Source organism: Littorina saxatilis, linkage group LG7 (assembly GCF_037325665.1).
Source record: "Littorina saxatilis isolate snail1 linkage group LG7, US_GU_Lsax_2.0, whole genome shotgun sequence".
In the NCBI taxonomy this organism is placed as follows: Eukaryota; Metazoa; Mollusca; class Gastropoda; order Littorinimorpha; family Littorinidae; genus Littorina; species Littorina saxatilis.
Window position 1 is genome coordinate 49,471,462 of NC_090251.1, and position 20,000 is coordinate 49,491,461.

General features: G+C 44.2%; 2 protein-coding genes and 1 long non-coding RNA gene across 8 annotated transcripts in view; 1 reads left to right on the forward strand and 2 right to left on the reverse strand.

Moving 5' to 3' along the window:
* The window catches only part of LOC138971723 (transcription intermediary factor 1-beta-like), a 102,187-nt gene that overhangs the window by 4,595 nt on the left and 77,592 nt on the right, over positions 1-20,000 (reverse strand). Inside the window, exons 1-2 of one of the 5 annotated variants that reach the window (XM_070344516.1) lie at positions 9,695-9,827; positions 6,572-7,978 (exon numbers count right to left, since the gene is read on the reverse strand). The exons of 3 other annotated variants lie outside the window; for them this stretch is intronic. In XM_070344516.1, coding sequence (XP_070200617.1) covers positions 6,572-7,708 — 1,137 coding nt within the window. In that variant the 5' untranslated portion in view covers positions 7,709-7,978; positions 9,695-9,827. Of the gene's footprint in view, positions 1-6,571; positions 7,979-9,694; positions 9,828-20,000 lie in introns of those variants that run through there. One more of the 5 variants, XM_070344517.1, reaches the window with a different exon arrangement.
* Positions 1,335-6,103, forward strand: LOC138971719 (uncharacterized). The gene is made up of 2 exons (XM_070344503.1): positions 1,335-5,227; positions 5,669-6,103. The coding sequence occupies exon 1, from the start codon at positions 1,343-1,345 to the stop codon at positions 4,808-4,810; it is 3,468 nt and encodes a 1,155-aa protein (XP_070200604.1). The 5' UTR covers positions 1,335-1,342; the 3' UTR covers positions 4,811-5,227; positions 5,669-6,103.
* Positions 18,151-20,000, reverse strand: part of LOC138971726 (uncharacterized) — a 3,656-nt gene continuing 1,806 nt past the window's right edge. For both annotated transcript variants that reach the window (XR_011457354.1, XR_011457355.1), the window contains exon 2: positions 18,151-20,000. This exon is cut by the window's right edge and continues 324 nt beyond it. This is a non-coding gene — a long non-coding RNA (uncharacterized lncRNA).

Genomic DNA, 20,000 nt, shown 5'->3' on the forward strand with positions numbered 1-20,000 from the left:
TGTCAGGTTTGATTTTTGAATAGTGATGATTGAATAACATGCTTGTACGTGCTAAGGCTTAACCTGATTTTCACAGCGGCCACCTGTGAATACTAGCCGGTGCTGGGTACATGTCTCGACGTTGTTTATAGCATTTTTCCCTGTTGTAATTTGTCTGGAAATGTTGTAGATTGAGATGTTTTGCTTCAGAATTTTGTTGTGAAGTAGTTAGGTTGCTTTTCCATAGTTGGCGACTTAACCCTTTTACATTTGGTGAGAAATCATGTCGGGATCTAAATCTCGCAATGCCGCTCTGGCAAGTTTTTCTACCCCTGATCATGGTAATTCTCCACCCCGTATGACACTTACCACGCCAAAGCATATGGATGGAGCTGCTGTTGACCCTATTGAAAAATCTAGTTCCCTCACGTCAGCTCAAGAAATTATAGCCGCTAGGGGACGTGCTTTGGGCGTTCGATCAGGGGCTGCTTTAGCAAAATACGTTCAAGAAGAGGAAGCAGCTCAACGAAGACTACTTCAAGAAGAAGAGGAAGCTCAACTGAGAAAAGAAGAAGCTCAACTGAGAAAAGAAGAAGCTCAACGAAGACTTCAGAGGGAGGAACAGGATGCTCAACGAAGACTTCAGAGGGAGGAACAGGATGCTCAACGAAGACTTCAGAGGGAGGAAGAAGAAATCAGAAGAAAAGTACTTCGAGAAGAGGAAGAAAACGACCGCCGCCGACGTCTAGCTGAACTGGAAGAAGAAAGAGTTCGTGCAGAGATAGAAAAGACTAGGAGAGAAGAGACTACTTCAAGTTCTCGTGGTAGGGCTATTGAACCAGTTCGTCTGAAAATAGATCCATTTGATGAAGCCAAAGAGGATCTCGACACCTTCCTAGGACGATTCGAGAGAGCAGCAACTCTCAGTGGCTGGGACAGGGAGAGTGACTGGGGAGCTCGGCTGGGAGCCCTCCTGAAAGGTTTTGCTGCCGATGTTTACTTGGAACTGCCAGCTGAGGATGCGGGGAACTTTGATGTCATTGTGGACGCCCTTAGAGGATCTTTTCGCTGGACGGCTGACTCGTATCGTTCTAAGTTTCGACTCGCGGCCAAAAGGGGAGAGGAGACGTTTATACAGTTTGCTACCCGTCTTCGAATCTGGTTTGAACGGTGGAGGAAAGCCGCGAAGAAAGAGGAGACCTATGCTGGAATCCGAGACCTCCTACTGATGGAACACCTGATGGACCATGTGTCTGGGGACCTCGCGGATTTCATCCGGCAGCGTGAACCGGCGAACGTCACTGAGGCCGCCGAACTAGCTGAGAGGTTTGCTGCATCAACAAGAGCTAGGAAAAACCCTGTTATGGTGGGTACCCGTGTGGGAGGTAGTTCCAAAGACCCTTCTAGCCCGAAGAAGAATGCTCCGCCAAAGCCTTCCCATAACAACCCTCAGTTTACCAAAGGGAAATGTTTCAATTGTGGAAAAGAGGGCCACCATAGGAGGAACTGCCTACGTCCTTCCAACACTACCAATCTGAGGACGGTTGTAACGTCAGAAACCTCTTCTGACACGTCCGAGTTACCTGCCCTTTGTGACCCATGTAGCCAACTTTCGTATACTCCTTTATGCACGGTCAGTATCAATGGATCACAAGTATCTGCTCTTCGTGACACAGGCGCCGACGGACTGGTCATTGACTCCTCTTTGGTAAAAGACTGTAAACTCAAGCAAGGGAGTCAAACTATTCGTCTCGCAGCAGGGAACGTTCAGAAGACATGTCCCACTACGATCGTACATTTAGAGTCCCCATTCTTCTCAGGGAACGTTGTCGCTATTGTGGCTGACCAGCTAACATATCCCGTACTCATCGGAAACCGGATCGTTCAGCCTGGAGGAGAAACTCTTGAGGTTCCTGTGTATCGGGCGGAAGCTCGACCTGTCAAGATAACTGCCATTACCCGAGCCCAACATGCGAGAGAAAAAGAACCTCCCAAAAACCTACGGATGAAGGACTCTGGTCTGGGAGGTGTTACCAGAGAGGAATTGATCCAGCTACAGTCACTGGACCCAACTTTGTCGCGGATGCGGGAGTTGGCCAAAGGAAGTGACCCTGCACCCTCTGGAAAGAAAGGGAAGGTGAAATTCTTATGGAAGCAGGGCGTCCTACATCGCCTTTTCATAACAACGGAAAAGACCTTCAGTCAGGTGGTGGTGCCAGAGACACTTCGTGAGGGCATTTTGAGACTTTCTCACGATGTTCCAATGGCCGGTCATCTTGGAACCAAGAAAACCCAGGATCGACTATGGCATTCGTTCTACTGGCCAGGGATGGGGGGCGACATCAGACGATATGTGCAATCCTGTGATGCCTGCCAACGAGCGTTACCCAAAGGAAGGATACCCAAAGCCCACCTTGGAAAGATGCCCCTCATAGATGAACCCTTCCGGAGAATCGCTGTTGACATTGTCGGCCCTTTGACTGTCTCAGAGAGAAAGAATCGCTACATTTTGGTCACTGTGGATTATGCTACCCGATACCCAGAAGCTACTCCTTTACCCAGCATAGAGGCAGAACGCGTTGCTGAAGCTTTGTGGGAGATGTATACACGGGTAGGAGTTCCTAAGGAAGTCCTCACTGACCGGGGGTCACAGTTTGTCAGTGATCTCATGAAGCAAGTGAATAAATTCTTCGCTGTGAAAGGACTCACCACAACTCCATACCATGCCCAGTGTAATGGACTAGTAGAGAGGTTTAATGGAACATTGAAGTCGATGCTCAAGAAACTCTGCCATGAAAAGCCACGAGACTGGGATCGGTTTGTTCCTGCACTTCTGTTTGCTTACAGAGAGGTACCTCAAGAAAGCCTTGGTTTTTCGCCTTTCGAACTCCTGTACGGCCGATCCGTGAGAGGGCCTCTGTCTCTCCTGAAGGAACTGTGGACAAAAGAAACGCCAACGGAAGTGAGAACCACTGCAGCATACGTCGTGGATTTGCGTCAACGACTCGAAGAGACCCTGCAACTTGCCCAGGAGAATCTTGACGTCTCCTCTCGTCGTTACGCCCAAGCCTTTGATAGACGAGCTGTGAAACGGAAGTTCAAGATTGGAAGCCGAGTTCTGCTGCTCATTCCCCTGAAGAGGAACAAACTGGAAATGGCTTGGCAGGGACCATATGAGGTGGTCGGGAAGGTTGGTGATTTAGACTACCGTCTACGAGTGGGTTCAAAAGAGAAACTCTATCACGCAAATCTTCTCAAGCAATACGTGGAGAGAGACCCTCCCTCAAGAACTACTCCACCACAGAAAGCGGCTGGTGTTCTGGCTACGTGCGCGGTTGTGGTTGATGAAGCTAGCGCTACTTCTGAAGACGATTCGAGGTACCCGAGAGACATTCCCTTACCCGCTCTTGAACCTGAAGAAGGTCCAGATGATGTTCAGTGTAACCCTGAACTGACTGACAGTCAACGTGAAGACGTAAAACGTTTCAGCAGTCGTTTTAGAAAGACTCTTACTGATTTGCCTGGAAAAACAAAGTTGGAAGAGTTCTCCGCCAATCTGCTTGACTCTAAGCCTGTCTTTGTTCGTCCCAGACCTTTGCCGTACTCTCAGACAGAAGCTGTAAAACAGGAAGTGGAAGCTATGCTGAAGATAGGTGTGATCGAACCTGCTTCTTCCCCTTACAACGCACCTGTCGTCCTTGTCAAGAAAAAGGACGGAAAAATCAGATTCTGCATTGACTATCGACAACTGAATAGGGTCACTGAGTTCGATGGGGAACCCCTCCCAGATATAGATCATCTCTTCAGTTCGCTTGGTCGTGCGAAGTACTTCACCAAAATAGACTTGTCAAAAGGCTACTGGCAGATTCCTGTTCGTACTGAAGATAAACCCAAGCTGGCCTTCATCGTCCCTCAAGGACAATTTCAGTGGACCATGATGCCTTTTGGGCTACAGAATGCCGTTGCAGTCTTTAGTCGGATGATGAGGAAGTTGCTGAACCCTTTGAAGAGGAATGACGTTCACAACTTTATGGATGACATCTTAATCGGGACTGAAGAATGGAAGACCCACCTACAAGCTTTGGAGGCTGTTTTCCGTCGTTTGGAAGAAGCTGGCCTCACTGCCCGTCCAACAAAGTGTTTTGTTGGGTTCCACGAGCTAGACTACTTGGGGCATCGTATTGGCCACGGACTGATGTGGCCGGAAGCCGCCAAGGTAGAGAAAATCCAAGCAGCACGGCGGCCTGAAACAAAGAAAGAAGTTCGTGCTTTTCTCGGTTTGGCTGGTTTCTACCGACGTTATGTGCCAAACTTCGCAGCCAGTGCTCTTCCTCTGACAGAACTAACTCGGAAGACTTGCGCCAACAAGGTTCAATGGACAGAACTGTGTGAGGAGTCCTTCAATTCCTTGAGACAGATCTTGAGTCAACAGCCTGTCATTTGCCTTCCTGATTTGTCTCAGCCCTTCGTTCTTCAGACGGATGCCTCGGATGTAGGACTTGGCGCCGTGCTGTTACAAGAGAGCGACGGAGAACTGAAGCCTGTATCATTCGCCAGTCGCAAGCTGAACGCAGCTGAACGAAACTATGCCACCGTGGAGAAGGAGTGTTTGGCGATTGTCTGGGGCATAAGGAAATTTGAGGTCTACCTGTACGGCCACGAATTTGAGCTGCAGACGGATCACCAGTCCCTTCAACATCTACAGAAGACCAAGACGACCAACGGACGCTTGATGCGCTGGGCCCTGTTGCTTCAGACATTCACGTTCCGCATCAGAGCAATCCGAGGATGCGACAACGTCGGAGCAGACTATTACAGCCGCATTGTGTAGAATTTTTGTGACGAACCGTAGTTCGGTTTGAGTAGGGGGGTTTGTCACAAGCGGCTTTAATATTAGCATACTTTTAAGCTGTGGGGTTAAATGTATTGTATTGGAGCGCCTGTGTTCCTCTATTTCGCCTGTCATAGGTAGACGCTGGTTAACTGCAGGTGTCTCGTGGAGCTCGTGCTCAGGTATTTCACGTGTGTTTTGCTTGTATTTTGTAAGGTGAACTCAGAGCTAAATTCGAGCTCGTAGATACTCCTTTTTATTCATTCGTTCTTTGCCTTTAGCCGAGGGAAGATAGCTTGCGTTCCAAGCGAATCCGTTCTTCGTTGAACGTAGGGTCTGTTTGCGTAGAGCAGATGCCGGAAACCTGTTATCAACGGCAGGGGATATGTATGGCTACTTCAATACAACCAGGATGTGGTATGTAATCATTAAATATTATGTTGTGTGTGTTACAGTTAAATTATTCTCAGGTTTAGATTTGCTTATTGACTTCTGAAAACCGGTCAATCCAAGATGGCGGAATGTATAGTGTGCACGTGCGTGTGTAACTTTGTACTTGAACGGTATGAATTTGTGAGTTTGTTTTGGGGAATGGTTTGGTATGTTGTTGAATGAAAATGTTTTGGTTGAAAGGGGAGTGGTGGACAGTTTTGTTTATAGAATGAATTTGGTATTATTCGTTGGACTTCATACTTAGTAGAATTAAATGTATAAGTCCGTTGGTATGTGTGTTCGAGATGCATGAGAGTGAGAGTAGAGAATTATGTCCATTTAATCCTGCACTTGGTTGTTAAGTTATAAGGACGGGTGGGCGATGTTACTGTTACCGTGAACTAAGTCTTGCGTTCACCATTCCAGGTTGTTGTATTTCACCATGCGGAGGCTACTCTGAAATGGCCTACTACTGAGGAGATGTCTGCCGCTCCACTTTCGACGACGGCACTGCTCGCCTGGCAAGGACTCGACGTCACCGACGATTCCTGTCGCTTCGCACCACGGCCTCGTTGACTCCGGTTCATGAACGATTTCGGATACGCAAGCACGGTAACATTAGCCTTAGCCCGTCCTAACAGCTAAACGTGCAGGAGCTATAACGTCATAATGAACTGAGCGAAAGTGAGAGGTATGAAAGTTTCTAAATAATTATTCTTTGTTGTTATAGGCTTTAACGCTGGTTGATCTTTGTTGTTGTTGTGGATATTGCCGAAAGAAAGATTTGTATAGTTAGATAGTGTTGTGCGTGTATTTATGTTATGTATAATTGATTGTTTGTAAGAAACGTCCTTAATCTACTGTTCGTGTCAACTTGTGTTTTGTGGTCGGAAGAGCAAGATTGTTTTGAGTCGTGGATGACAGACTGCGTGCGTGTTTTGTGCATGTGTGCGTGACAACGATCAACAAAGAATTCTTTGTCTTTTAAAAACAAATCAGTCACCTGGGCCTTACCTCAGCCTTGCATAATATAATTATTCTAAACATATGCTATTGCTGTTACTTCTCCCACCACTACCATCGCTTTGGAATGACTACTATTCAACTAATGATAAAACCCACAACAACCATCGCCGCCACCACTACCACTACTTTTGCACAATCGCTATAAACCACTGCTGATCCTGTAACTCCCCCTCTTATATCTTTCCTGTTGACACAACTGACATCTACAGCTGCAGTTGCTACTACAAATTAAACATATGAATGATTTACAAACAACCGAAGAAACAACCGAACAAACAAAGAAGCACAGAGAAGCAGACTCACATTACTGAGAGCAGTGAAGACAGCAGGCACAGTGTTGACTTGACCCAGCTGAGCCAGGTCCTGCTCTATGCGGGTCACGACCCCTGGGTCAATCACCAGGCTGACCTTCGATATGACCTTGGCGTTGGCGGGCAAGGTGGCGCTGCAGTCGAGCTCCTGGATTCGCTTTTCCATGGATGACATCATGTCGTTGACAACGTCACCTTTCTTCGACCCTGTCGCTCGCTCTATGACAGCTTTGTGTGACGTCAGCTTGCTTCGCTTCTGCAGCAGGAAGCTCTTCCCGTCCTGCACCGCTTCCCTGTCGTCAGAGGTCGCGCCCTCAGCCAGCTGCCCGATGCGACGACGACAGGCGTTGAGCGCCGCCTGCAGACGGTCCAGGTCGGCCTCCATCTGTGCCACAGACTTCTTGGTGCGTGTCTCCGTGTCGTGCAGGTGTCGCTCCAACTCGCTGATGGCGCGGTCTATCTCCGCCTCCCCCGCGCTCAGTCTGGCCGCCATCTCCGCCAGCAGTGCACGTGCCTCTTCAGTCTTCTCCTGCAGATCCTTCAGCTGCGGGCAGCCCCTGTGTTTGGACGAGGCGCACAGCACGCAGACGGACAGACCGTGGCTGGGGCAGAACAGCTTGCACGTTTCCTCGGGATGCGCCGCGCAGGTGGACGGGCGGCTAGCGGTCAGTTGCTCCGCCGTCAGCGAGGTCAGGTCCTCCACCCGGTGATGTTTTAAAGCCGAAAGTTTACCGTGAGCTTTTTTGCAAGCCATACAGAGCGTGTCCCCGCAGTGCAGACACAGAGAGGTGGCCGCCACGTCCTCACACACACAGCAGCTGTGGTCCTTGCTCAGCAGACGCTGCGCCTCCACTAAGGCGGCCATGGCCAGGTCTGTGGGAAATCCCTCCACCATGTCCTCCACACTGCTGGCCCCTCCCTGTCCCGCCCCTCCCTGTCCCGCCCCTCCCTCCACGATGGCACACCTGCAGAGCGGGCAGTGGGCCTGGGGCTGGGACTGCAGCCACGACAGCAGGCAATGGCGGCACAGAAGATGGCCGCAGGGCAGAACTTTGGGCTCCCGGAACTCCTCGTGGCACACGCTGCACTCTCGCTCGTTGGCTTCCTCGATCACTGAGGCCGTCGCCATGGCTGATCGATTTGTCTGTTATGAGTCGAAGCGTTCAGGTCGTCGTAGTGGAAGTTTTCCAAAAATATGTTGCAACAATTGTCTCAAATTGTATGTCGCTGCTTAACTTGGAATGACGGTAACATGCTGGCTTATTTGCTGAGAAAAGTATTTGAGCAAACCCCTTTCCTCTTCCTTGCGGAATTCCAACTTATTTACTCTCTTTGTTTTTGCCTTGATTGCTTCAAGTAGTGGAGATGCTCAAGGAAGCCTTGTTTTTGCTTAAATAACCTGTAACAAAAAACAAAAACAAAAAATGATTCAAATTTTGCCGACAGCCATAATACTGATGACCGTTGCAGTGAACAATAAAATGCCCATACACAATAGCATTATTGATATCAACACAAAACAACTTTCACCCGTAAATGCTTTGGGCCACATTGTCCATATTATACGGGTTATGTATAGCCCATACTTTCCAAAGACAATGGGTTATTTTTTTTTGCTTTTTAGTTTGTTTCTAATTGGTTGAATAAATGTTATCCAGCCTGTTCAAATAATGAGCGTTGTATATTACCAACACCACACAAACAGGGATAAATCCCATATCATTATGAACGGGTCGTCAACGAGTAGACATCACCCCGTTATGTGTGTGTGTGTGAGTGTGTGTGTGTGTGGGGGGGGGGTGGTTCACGGCGTTACAATTGTAAACAAGGTATTTGAGGATCATGTACAGTTTTAAGTCGTCTTCGTCCATCGGCTCATACTCCCACGTTCACTCGTGCCTTTGCACGGGTGGGTTTGTGCGTGTATGGCCCTTTTTTTTTACCCCGCCATTCAGGCAGCCATACGCCGCTTTCGGGGGAAGCATGCTAAATATTGTTGTGTTTCTGTAACCCACCAAACTCTGACATGGATTACAGAATCTTGTCCGTGCGCAATTGGTCTTGGGCTTGCGTATACAAACGAAGGGGAAAGGGCACTAGCAGGTCTGCACACAAGTTGACCTGGGATCGGAAAATCTCCAACCTTAACCCACCAGGCGGCCGCGGCCGGGATTTGAACTCACGATCTTCCGATTCCTGAGGAGGCCTTTGTCTTATTCACTTATCCACCCGGTACAAGTCGCACCACACTTTCATGATGCACGCTGAAAACCGTCACCAGGTGAACATAATTTGATTTTCAGATTTAGAGTTCATCCCACTCCATGGGGTCTAACCAATCTTAATTAATTTTGATGCGCATTTTAAAGGACAATCCGATGCCCAAAAAAACAAAAACAACAACAAATCAACAGTTTTACTGTTCAAAACTTCAGCGTTTGATCTTTCTCCAAAACACAATCAGTGATCCGGTACAGGTGAAATAGGATTAGACAGACTACTCAGACTTAGTCTTCGCTGACAGCAAGCGAGACAACTCCACCTTCTGATACGACAATAACAAAACTCGAATGGCCTCCCTTGTATCGGACACGGAAGTGCACCTGAAAGTGTCGAGTTACACTATGTACAGTACAGTCTCTGAGCCCTCTAACTTGATTTTTGCCTTACAATGCTGTTCGCCTCAGACATGATTAACGTAAGGTTGTACACCACGTACACACGTACGAACAAGCTCCTTTAACAAAACACATCGCGATAAGCATCGGGTGTGTAGGCCCTACAAGTGACAGGGGAGTCGAATATCAGCCTGAAGCAAAAAGGCAGCACCCAAACTAAAGCAGGTCTTGCTAAGTCTGTCTGCAGCTATGGACAGTTAGAGGAAAGGATACAAGAAAACAATCCAAACCTGATAAAACAGCTTCTTTCAAAAGAGTCATAACTATGCCACTCCATTACCAAATCGAAATACGGACGCACACCCACACTGAAAATTAATAACGTGGTTTTCTAAGATACAGAACCGAAAGTAGTCAATGTTCGCAATGCATGAATGAACTACCAAGTAGGTAGAGTAACAAAATTGAATAGATACACTAATCACTCAAATGCTTACCTTTAAAGTTGGGCAGTGTTGGAAAATGGAACAGAATTCAGTGTCTTGTCGGGAGCGGCGCGTCTCCTTCTACATAGTCTGTTATGTCCTGTCGCCAGCGGATCCCTCGCAGTCTATATATAACTCTGTGTCGCATACGGTAAGTTCGTGGCGATGCCGGTGCTCAGGTTTGTTTGGTCCTCCATATGTGTTTGCATAGTGTTGTGCCAGTTATGCATTTTATCTTATTGCATTTGTTTAGTGTTTTTTTTAATCAGTTTTGTTTTGTTGATTGTTTTCGGTTGTTGTTTGTTGTTTTTGTTTTTTTAGATATCAGTTTTGAGCGGACGGAACAAACGCAGTGGTTCAATATACACAACTTATGCAGGGATGTCGTTAGGCGTCGGACATCGGACATATAGCCTACCGATGAAAATCCCCAAATGTGGGATTCACTATGCCGCTTGTCGGTCAGATGTCCTATCGTTTTAGCCTGAGCGTGGTCATTGTCCGATATGTACTCCATTCCTTCGGACAGCGCGATATTCGTTAATTTTCATTTCAAGATACAAATCTTCTAAAAGACCGAACGCTCTCGTGTTCAGCTGACACTGAAGTTGCCAGTGCCGCGTGCGGATCTTTTCTTTTGTCGGGAATTCCCGAACCGTTTGCGGTATGCGCCGTTTGGGTATAACCGTCTCGGTGCAGCGCACTGATCTAAAAATAGTGGATTATTTTTAGATCAGTGCATGCTACAGGAGTACGGGAGACAACTCCAACTGACTAAATTTGTCGTCTGCTTTTGTTTTCGATACGAGACGAAGCACTGAATTATGCCGCTGAAAAAAAAAACTAAAGCGAGAGAAAGATCTTCTCAACAGCTGACAGCAAATGAAGCAAAGACGCTTTCAACAGCTCCAATGATGCAGTTACCTGTTCTTTTTATATTTAGTCAATTGCAAGTTTTGACTAAATATTTTAACATCGAGGGGGAATCGAAACGAGGGTCGTGGTGTATGTGCGTGTGTATGTGTGTGTGTGTGTGTGTGTGTGTGTGTGTGTGTGTGTGTGTGTGTGTGTGTGTGTGCGTGCGTGCGTGCGTGTAGAGCGATTCAGACCAAACTACTGGACCGATCTTTATGAAATTTGACATGAGAGTTCCTGGGATTGATATCCCCATACGTTTTTTTCATTTTTTTGATAAATGTCTTTGATGACGTCATATCCGGCTTTTCGTGAAAGTTGAGGCGGCACTGTCACGCCCTCATTTTTCAACCAAATTGGTTGAAATTTTGGTCAAGTAATCTTCGTCGAAGCCCGGATTTCGGTATTGCATTTCAGCTTGGTGGCTTAAAAATTAATTGATGACTTTTGTCATTAAAAATCTGAAAATTGTAAATAAAATATTTTTTTTATAAAACGATCCAAATTTACGTTCATCTTGTTTTCCATCCTTTGCTGATTCCAAAATCCTATAAATATGTTATATTCGGATTAAAAACAAGCTCTGAAAATTAAATATATAAAAATTATTATCAAAATTAAATTGTCGAAATCAATTTAAAAACACTTTCATCTTATTCGTTGTCGGTTCCTGATTCCAAAAACATATAGATATGATATGTTTGGATTAAAAACACGCTCAGAAAGTTAAAACGAAGAGAGGTACAGAAAAGCGTGCTATCCTTCTTAGCGCAACTACTACCCCGCTCTTCTTGTCAATTTCACTGCCTTTGCCATGAGCGGTGGACTGACGATGCTACGAGTATACGGTCTTGCTGAAAAATGGCATTGCGTTCAGTTTCATTCTGTGAGTTCGACAGCTACTTGACTAAATATTGTATTTTCGCCTTACGCGACTTGTTTTACATTCAGTCAAGTTTTGACTAAATGTTTTAACGTAGAGGGGGGAATCGAGACGAGGGTCGTGGTGTATGTTGTGTGTGTGTGTCTGTGCATGCGTGTGTGTGTGTAAAGCGATTCAGACTAAACTACTGGACCGATCTTTATGAAATTTGACATGAGAGTTCCTGGGTATGATATTCCGAGACGGTTTTTTCATTTTTTTGATAAATGTCTTTGATGACGTCTTCTTCTTCTTCTTGGCGTTCGCAGAGGTTACACAATCAGTCCAGCACTGGTGATAAATGTTGTCGTTTTCTCCAACTCCTGTCGACTGCCGTATAGTTTGGTCTGCAAGGGAGTTGGTGACGGCCACACTTCTTTTCGTTCCTCATCTAGTAAGGGACATCGCTGTAAGATGTGTTCCGCTGTTTGGTCCTCTTGACCGCAGGCACAGGTTGGTGATGGCGCCAGCTTGAACTTTCGGTTCATGTGAGCATTGAGCCTGTTGTGGCCAGTACGCAGTCTGATGAGGTTGACTTGCTGCTCTCTGGACATTGTGTGGTAGTCATCTCTGTTTGTCCTTGGCCTCATCAATGCCTTGATGATTGTCTTCTGCTCACTAAAGCTGACACTGTTTTCAGGTTGGTCTTCCACGGCTCCTTCTTTTGCCAGCTCATCGGCCCTTTCATTTCCTGGTATCCCACAGTGTGCTGGTATCCACTGGAGGACAACTCTTCTGGTTTGTCTGACCATCTCTAATGCTTTGGCCAGCTGTGGGAGTTTGTCGTTCTCTAGGGCCTGAAGGACTGAAAGGGCGTCCGAGAGGAAGACAACTTGGTAGCAAGGGTCTGCGGAGTCCTGAACGAAGGAGGCGGCCTGCATGAGAGCTTCTGCTTCTGCTTTATAGTTTGTGAATGATGACGTCATATCCGGCTTTTCGTGAAAGTTGAGGCGGCACTGTCACGCTCTCATTTTTCAACCAAATTGGTTGAAATGTTGGTCAAGTAGTCTTCGACGAAGCCCGGACTTCGGTATTGCATTTCAGCGTGGTGGCTTAAAAATTAATTTATGACTTTGGTCATTAAAAATCTGAAAATTGTAAAAAAAAAAAATTGTTTATAAAACGATCCCAATTTACGTTTATCTTATTCTCCATTATTTTCTGATTCCAAAAACATATAAATATGTTATATTTGGATTAAAAACAAGCTCTGAAAATTAAAAATATAAAAATTATCAAAATTAAATTTTTGAAATCAATTTAAAAACACTTTCATCTTATTCCTTGTCCGTTCCTGACTCCAAAAACATATAGATATCATATGTTTGGATTAAAACACGCTCAGAAAGTTAAAACGAAGAGAGGTACAGAAAAGCGTGCTATCCTTCTCAGCGCAACTACTAAACCGCTCTTCTTGTCAATTTCACTGCCTTTGCCATGAGCATGAGCGGTGGACTGACGATGCTACGAGTATACGGTCTTGCTGAAAAATTGCATTGCGTTCAGTTTTATTCTGTGAGTTCGACAGCTACTTGACTAAATGTTGTATTTTCGCCTTATGCGACTTGTTCATATATTCTGTCGACCTCTAGTCATGAATATCTTCTAGTCATGAAAATGCAACCCATTAATGATCATTTATTTTCATCTTCTTAGTATTTCATTAGATCAAACCGATCATTTTGTTTTTCAACTTTTATCCAAATCATGCAGTTTGTAATCAAAGTAAGAGCTCTGAAGTTATTCATGTTGGTTTCTTTTTTGTGGTTTCTTTGAAACTAAACAAATACAACATTATACGCATACTGTGTTGATGTATTTACCTTATTATGTGTGTGTTCTACAGCGCGCGCGCGTGGGTGTGTGTGCCGGTGTGTGCGTGTGTGTGTGGGCCGCGCATGACTTAGGAACAGTTCTATGGAATGTGTTATAAGCTGTTTGGCGCAAATTCATAATGTCCTATTAAACTTTCTGAAAGCGGTCAAATGTCCTATTGATGCTGAAGAACTCAGGACATTTGTCCTATAGGTATGAATTTGTAGCAACATCCCTGCTTATGAATGGTATGAATCAAGCATAACAGCCGATAGGTAAATGCAATAGGTAAATCCGGCCGAGAACACATCGCCATGTAAATCCTTGCTAGACTCATCAAGCTGAGTCATGCCGGATAATACAGAGCATCCGCTGTAAACAAAACAAAACAAATCAAACTCGATTAGACGGGCGCAGTGGCGTGGTGGTAAGACGTCGTCCTCCTAAACGGGAGGTCGTGAGTTCGAATCCCGGTCGCTGCCGCCTGGTGGGTTAAGAGTGGAGATTTTTCCGATCTTCCAGGTCAACTTATGTGCAGACCTGCTAGTGACTTAACCCCCTTCGTGTGTACACGCAAGCACAAGACCAAGTGCGCACGGAAAAGATCCTGTAATCCATGTCAGAGTTCGGTGGGTTATAGAAACACGAAAATACCCAGCATGCCTTCCCCGAAATCGGCGTATGCTGCCTGAATGGCGGGGTAAAAACGGTCATACACGTAAAAATCCACTCGTGCTAAAAACATTAGTGAACAAAGAAGCAGAAGAAGAAGAAGAAGAAACTCGATTAAACCTCATTTTTTCCCCATTTTATCTTCTCGGCAGCCCTCCAAAACATTGCCGTATACACAAAAATAACTTTATCAGTCGCCACTGAAGCTACTGGGCCATGAGAATGATATTGGGACCACATCAGTTGTTTATGCTTCTGAAATGTTAATGAAGTTAGCAAGCAAAGAAGCCTCCCCCCAACACACACACATACGCTCACCTTGTACCTCTATGCGGTGTCGAGTGCCTGTGGTAGGCAGTGGCTACAGCAAGGGACAGCGAGTTATAAGTCTTTTGACGGGTAGCGAAATAAAAGCGAGCACCGCCTCAGCGCCAATGCAGACGATTCAAAATGGCGACTCGTTTGGGGAATTGCACGCATGTATTATTACTGTTTTGTGTAAACCGTCGGTGAAAGGCCGGTTGTGTGAAAGAGCCAGGGCAGGTGCATTCTCGTAAGTACATGTGCCATCATAGTGTCACCGTGTGTCGTCAGTGTGCGTGTGCGTGCAGTGTGTGTGTGTAGCCGCCTAGCGCGCGTCATATATACTCACACACAAAAGCACACACACACGCGGCATAGACACACTGAGGGCCCCAAAGGGTTTAAAATCGTGATCGTGATTGGCGTTTTTTGACCTTTCTGTGACCGTGATTGCCGAAATTTCCATTTCTGTGATCGTGATGAGACTTAGCCCGTGATCCGTGATGACAAAAAAATCAAGTCTCGTGATCGTGATCGTCATTGTGTTCGTGATCGTGATGGGCATTATTGCAAAGCATTTTATTTTCAACGTACATTTTTCACAGCTGTATCACTCTATGATCCTCTATTCGTCAAGGTGTTTGTGATCGTGAAAACAAAAATCAAGGTAACCGTGATCGTGAAAGCTAAAATGTCCCTTCCCGTGATCGTGATGATATCCCCCCTTTGGGGCCCTCCACACTGACACGCGAGCCGCGCACTCACACATATACACACTCCGCACAAACACTGTGACAAGACACACACACACACACACACACACATTCATGTTCTCTAATTGTCCAATCATGAACCGAGCTTTCCCTCGTTGTGTCCTTGACATTCAACAAGAATCAACCGAACTCTCATTATATCTGGAGGTCATCGAAACCTCGAATTCTGTCAAGCTTCACAATTCTAGCTTTTAAAACGTTCAAGATAATGATAAGGTTCGATTTGTTTTACCCAGATTCAATCTCTCCGTGTTCGGTCACCGATCAGCCATGGTGTCTGAATGAGGTTCCATCTATTGACCAATAAACCATGATAGTGCGTTGCACGCTCTGGTTCGAGAAGCAAGCTTCAAAAACGTGAAAGGAAATTCTTTCTTTTTGTACCCAAACTTGATCCAGTTCTGACCTTGACATTTGAAGAGGGTCCAACGGACTTGTATTATGTGTAAGTGTCACGAAACCCCAGAACACTGCAAAATTACACATATTTAACTTGATTTCTGACAATCGAAATCTTTAGTTATATTTAGTCAAGTTTTGACTAAATATTTTAACATCGAGGGGTAATCGAAACGAGGGTCGTGGTGTATGTGTGTGTGTATGTGTGTGTGTGTGTGTGTGTGTGCGTGCGTGCGTGTAGAGCAATTTAGACCAAACTACTGGACCGATCTTTATGAAATTTGACATGAGAGTTCCTGGGTATGATATCCCCATACGTTTTTTTCAGTTTTTTGATAAATGTCTTTGATGACGTCATATCCGGCTTTTCGTGAAAGTTGAGGCGGCACTGTCACGCCCTCATTTTTCAACCAAATTGGTTGAAATTTTGGTCAAGTACTCTTCGACGAAGCCCGGGGTTCGGTATTGCATTTCAGCTTGGTGGCTTAAAAATTAATTAATGACTTTGGTCATTAAAAATCTGAAAATTGTAAAAAAAAATAAAAATTTATAAAACGATCCAAATTTACGTTTATCTTATTCTCCATCATTTGCTGATTCCAAAAACATATAAATATGTTATATTCGGATTAAAAACAAGCTCTGAAAATTAAATATATAAAAATTATTATGAAAATTTTTTTTCGAAATCAATTTAAAAACACTTTCATCTTATTCCTTGTCGGTTCCTGATTCCAAAAATATATAGATATGATATGTTTGGTTTAAAAACACGCTCAGAATGTTAAAACGAAGAGAGGTACAGAAAAGCGTGCTATGCAGCATAGCGTAACCACTACCCCGCTCTTCTTGTCAATTTCACTGCCTATGCCGTGAGCGGTGGACCACGAGTATACGGTCTTGCTGCGTTGCATTGCGTTCAGTTTCATTCTGTGAGTTCGACAGCTACTTGACTAAATATTGTATTTTCGCCTTACGCGACTTGTTTTTGTTCTCGAATAGATCCCGCTGTTACCTTGCAATTCAACAAGGATCAACCAGACTGTAATCGTGTCTTAATGCTCCCAACCCTACACATGTATGCGGTCTCAAACCTCTAGTCATAAACATCACACAAAAAATATCAACTTTGAGTTTGTTTTTTATATTTAGTCAAGTTTTGACTAAATATTTTAACATCGAGGGGGAATCGAAACGAGGGTCGTGGTGTATGTGCGTGTGTGTGTGTGTGTGTGTGTGTGTGTGTGTGTGTGTGTGTGTGTGTGTGTGTGTGTGTGTAGAGCGATTCAGACTAAACTACTGGACCGATCTTTATGAAATTTGACATGAGAGTTCCTGGGTATGAAATCCCCGAACATATTTTTCATTTTTTTGATAAATGTCTTTGATGACGTCATATCCGGCTTTTCGTGAAAGTTGAGGCGGCACTGTCACGCCCTCATTTTTCAACCAAATTGGTTGAAATTTTGGTCAAGTAATCTTCGACGAAGCCCGGACTTCGGTATTGCATTTCAGCTTGGTGGCCTAAAAATTAATTAATGACTTTGGTCATTAAAAATCTGAAAATTGTAAAAGAAAAAAAAAAATTATAAAACGATCCAAATTTACGTTTATCTTATTCTCCATCATTCGCTGATTCCAAAAACATATAAATATGTTATATTCGGATTAAAAACAAGCTCTGAAAATTAAATATATAAAAATTATTATCAAAATTAAATTGTCCACATCAGTTTAAAAACACTTTCATCTTATTCCTTGTCGGTTCCTGATTCCAAAAACATATAGATATGATATGTTTGGATTAAAAACACGCTCAGAAAGTTAAAACAAAGAGAGGTACAGAAAAGCGTGCTATCCTTCTTAGCGCAACTACTACCCCTCTCTTCTTGTCAATTTCACTGCCTTTGCCATGAGCGGTGGACTGACGATGCTACGAGTATACGGTCTTGCTGAAAAATGGCATTGCGTTCACTTTCATTCAGTGAGTTCAACAGCTACTTGACTAAATATTGTATTTTCGCCTTACGCGACTTGTTTATATCTACGGACGGACAGGAAGACAGACAGCCTGACACTGCTCATTACGTAGGCTCTCCTGATTTCTAGGTATAAGTATAACTTTTTATTTTCCATTCCTTTTTTCCCAAAAAATTGGATGCGACGTTATCTAATACAAGTGCATGGGGGTTGACTTTGAGCGATAAAAATCAAACAAACAAAATACCACACACACACACACACACACACACACACACACACACACACACACACACACAAAGCAGAAACAAACCACTTCATCGTGTTCAAATTGGTGTTTTCTTAAGATAAAGGAACGTGCCATCTTCTGACATATAATTATAGTTCACTGTTACGATAGCATCGATGAGCACAAAGTATTGTATAGAACATATCGTTGGTCTATTGTGTAAGGCAGACAGCGAGTAAGGGGCCATGGCGCACCCTGCTCAAACACGTCAGTGAACTGGACGAAGGGGAGCAACTCTTTTCAAGACTCCCATTTGCAAACCCTGAGTTATGTCCCTTCCCTAGTTGACGACAGTCAGCTCAAACGATTAGCGGTAACAACTTTTAAAACAAAACATTTTATTTGGAAATGAGACAAAGCAGTTATCAATTGCAAACGCTTCAGTGCTCAATTTTAATCCAAAAAACGATGTTCCAGCCACACTGTAACACAACCCCCAGGTTAAAAATCAGAAACTTTGCTGTGGATTAATGGTAACTCCTATTCCGAGAAGAAACGAGGCTTTGTGTAACTGACTTTTAATCCCACACATAATTTACTGACTTTTAATCCCACACATAATTTACTGACTTTTAATCCCACACATAATTTACTGACTTTTAATCCCACACATAATTTACTGACTTTTAATCCCACACATAATTTACTGACTTTTAATCCCACACATAATTTACTGACTTTTAATCCCACACATAATTTACTGACTTTTAATCCCACACATAATTTACCCTCGGGGACCTCAGACTAACTATCTACCCGGCACTGAAAGAGCAAATAGCTCTCCTCCACAGGCTGAAAGTAGCGTCTTTCCCGTGTACACCGTCATGTTTACCGCCACAACTATGACCAGGATGTTAAAATATGATTACCATTTCACTTAGACTCATTCTTATAGACTTATGTACCTATAATCAACATTTTAGATTACCATTTCACTTAGACTCATTCTTATAGACTTATGTACCTATAATCAACATATTAGATACTCGTTTCATAATATTAGATAAGCATTCCATTTAGACGCATACATATAAACTTAAGTACCTATATAATCAACATATTAAATAATTATTTCACTTAGACTTATACATATAGACTTATGTACATGTTATCAACAACGTGACTGCATTCTGCGCAGAGGGGGAGATTACATGCTGAATTCATTCCACCTTAGTTGGGAAACTTTCATGTCATTAGTCTATTAATGCATAGACGCACGACCCCAGGGTGCACCATTATTCATCCTGCTGCGAAGAAGCAGCCAGGAGATAACGCTTTAATCATGTATTGTTCGTTTAACGAATGGAGTTATCAAGTTGTGGAGGTGACATATGTCATGCTCCCCTTTTAATCTGTTTTGTCACGTTTTTGTTTCACAAACATCGCATCGACATGAACTTGTACAAAATGTATGAGAAAGTCAGCTAGGACATTTCATGAATCGGTCGATCTCAGTAATCCATTTAAATCTAACGCTATGCTTTATCTTATTAGTATTATTTTTGTTATTATAAGTATTATTATTCACATGAAATAATGTTATGAAACTGACAAGCTCAATGTGCAACTTGAGACAGAAATGTGATACACCATAGTAAGGTGCATCGGACAGGAAAGGCATCGACCTCTTGTACACCAGTGAACCCAGGCCGTGTGTGATGGACAGAGGAGAGATCATGGCTTGCTTCACTATTGTATGCAGTTTCCACTGTCACTACCACTGTCACTACCACTGTCACTACCACTGTCACTACCACTGTCACTACCACTGTCACTACCACTGTCACCACCACTGTCACCACCACTGTCACTACCACTGTCACTACCACTGTCAATACCACTGTCACTACCACTGTCACTACCACTGTCACTACCACTGTCACTACCACTGTCACTACCACTGTCACTACCACTGTCACTACCACTGTCACTACCACTGTCACTACCACTGTCCCTACCACTGTCACTAGCACTGTCACTAGCACTGTCACTACCGCTGTCACTACCACTGTCACTACCACTGTCACTACCACTGTCACTACCACTGTCACTACCACTGTCACTACCACTGTCACTACCACTGTCACTACCACTGTCACTAGCGTGTTTTATTCATTTTCTGTGCACACACGTTTCAGACCAGAACATGTAGAACGATAACAAGGTGTTTATGGACACGTTCTACAAATGATAAGCAATACACATTCCGATTACAAAACATGACAAACAAGTGATAACTTCAACACTTGA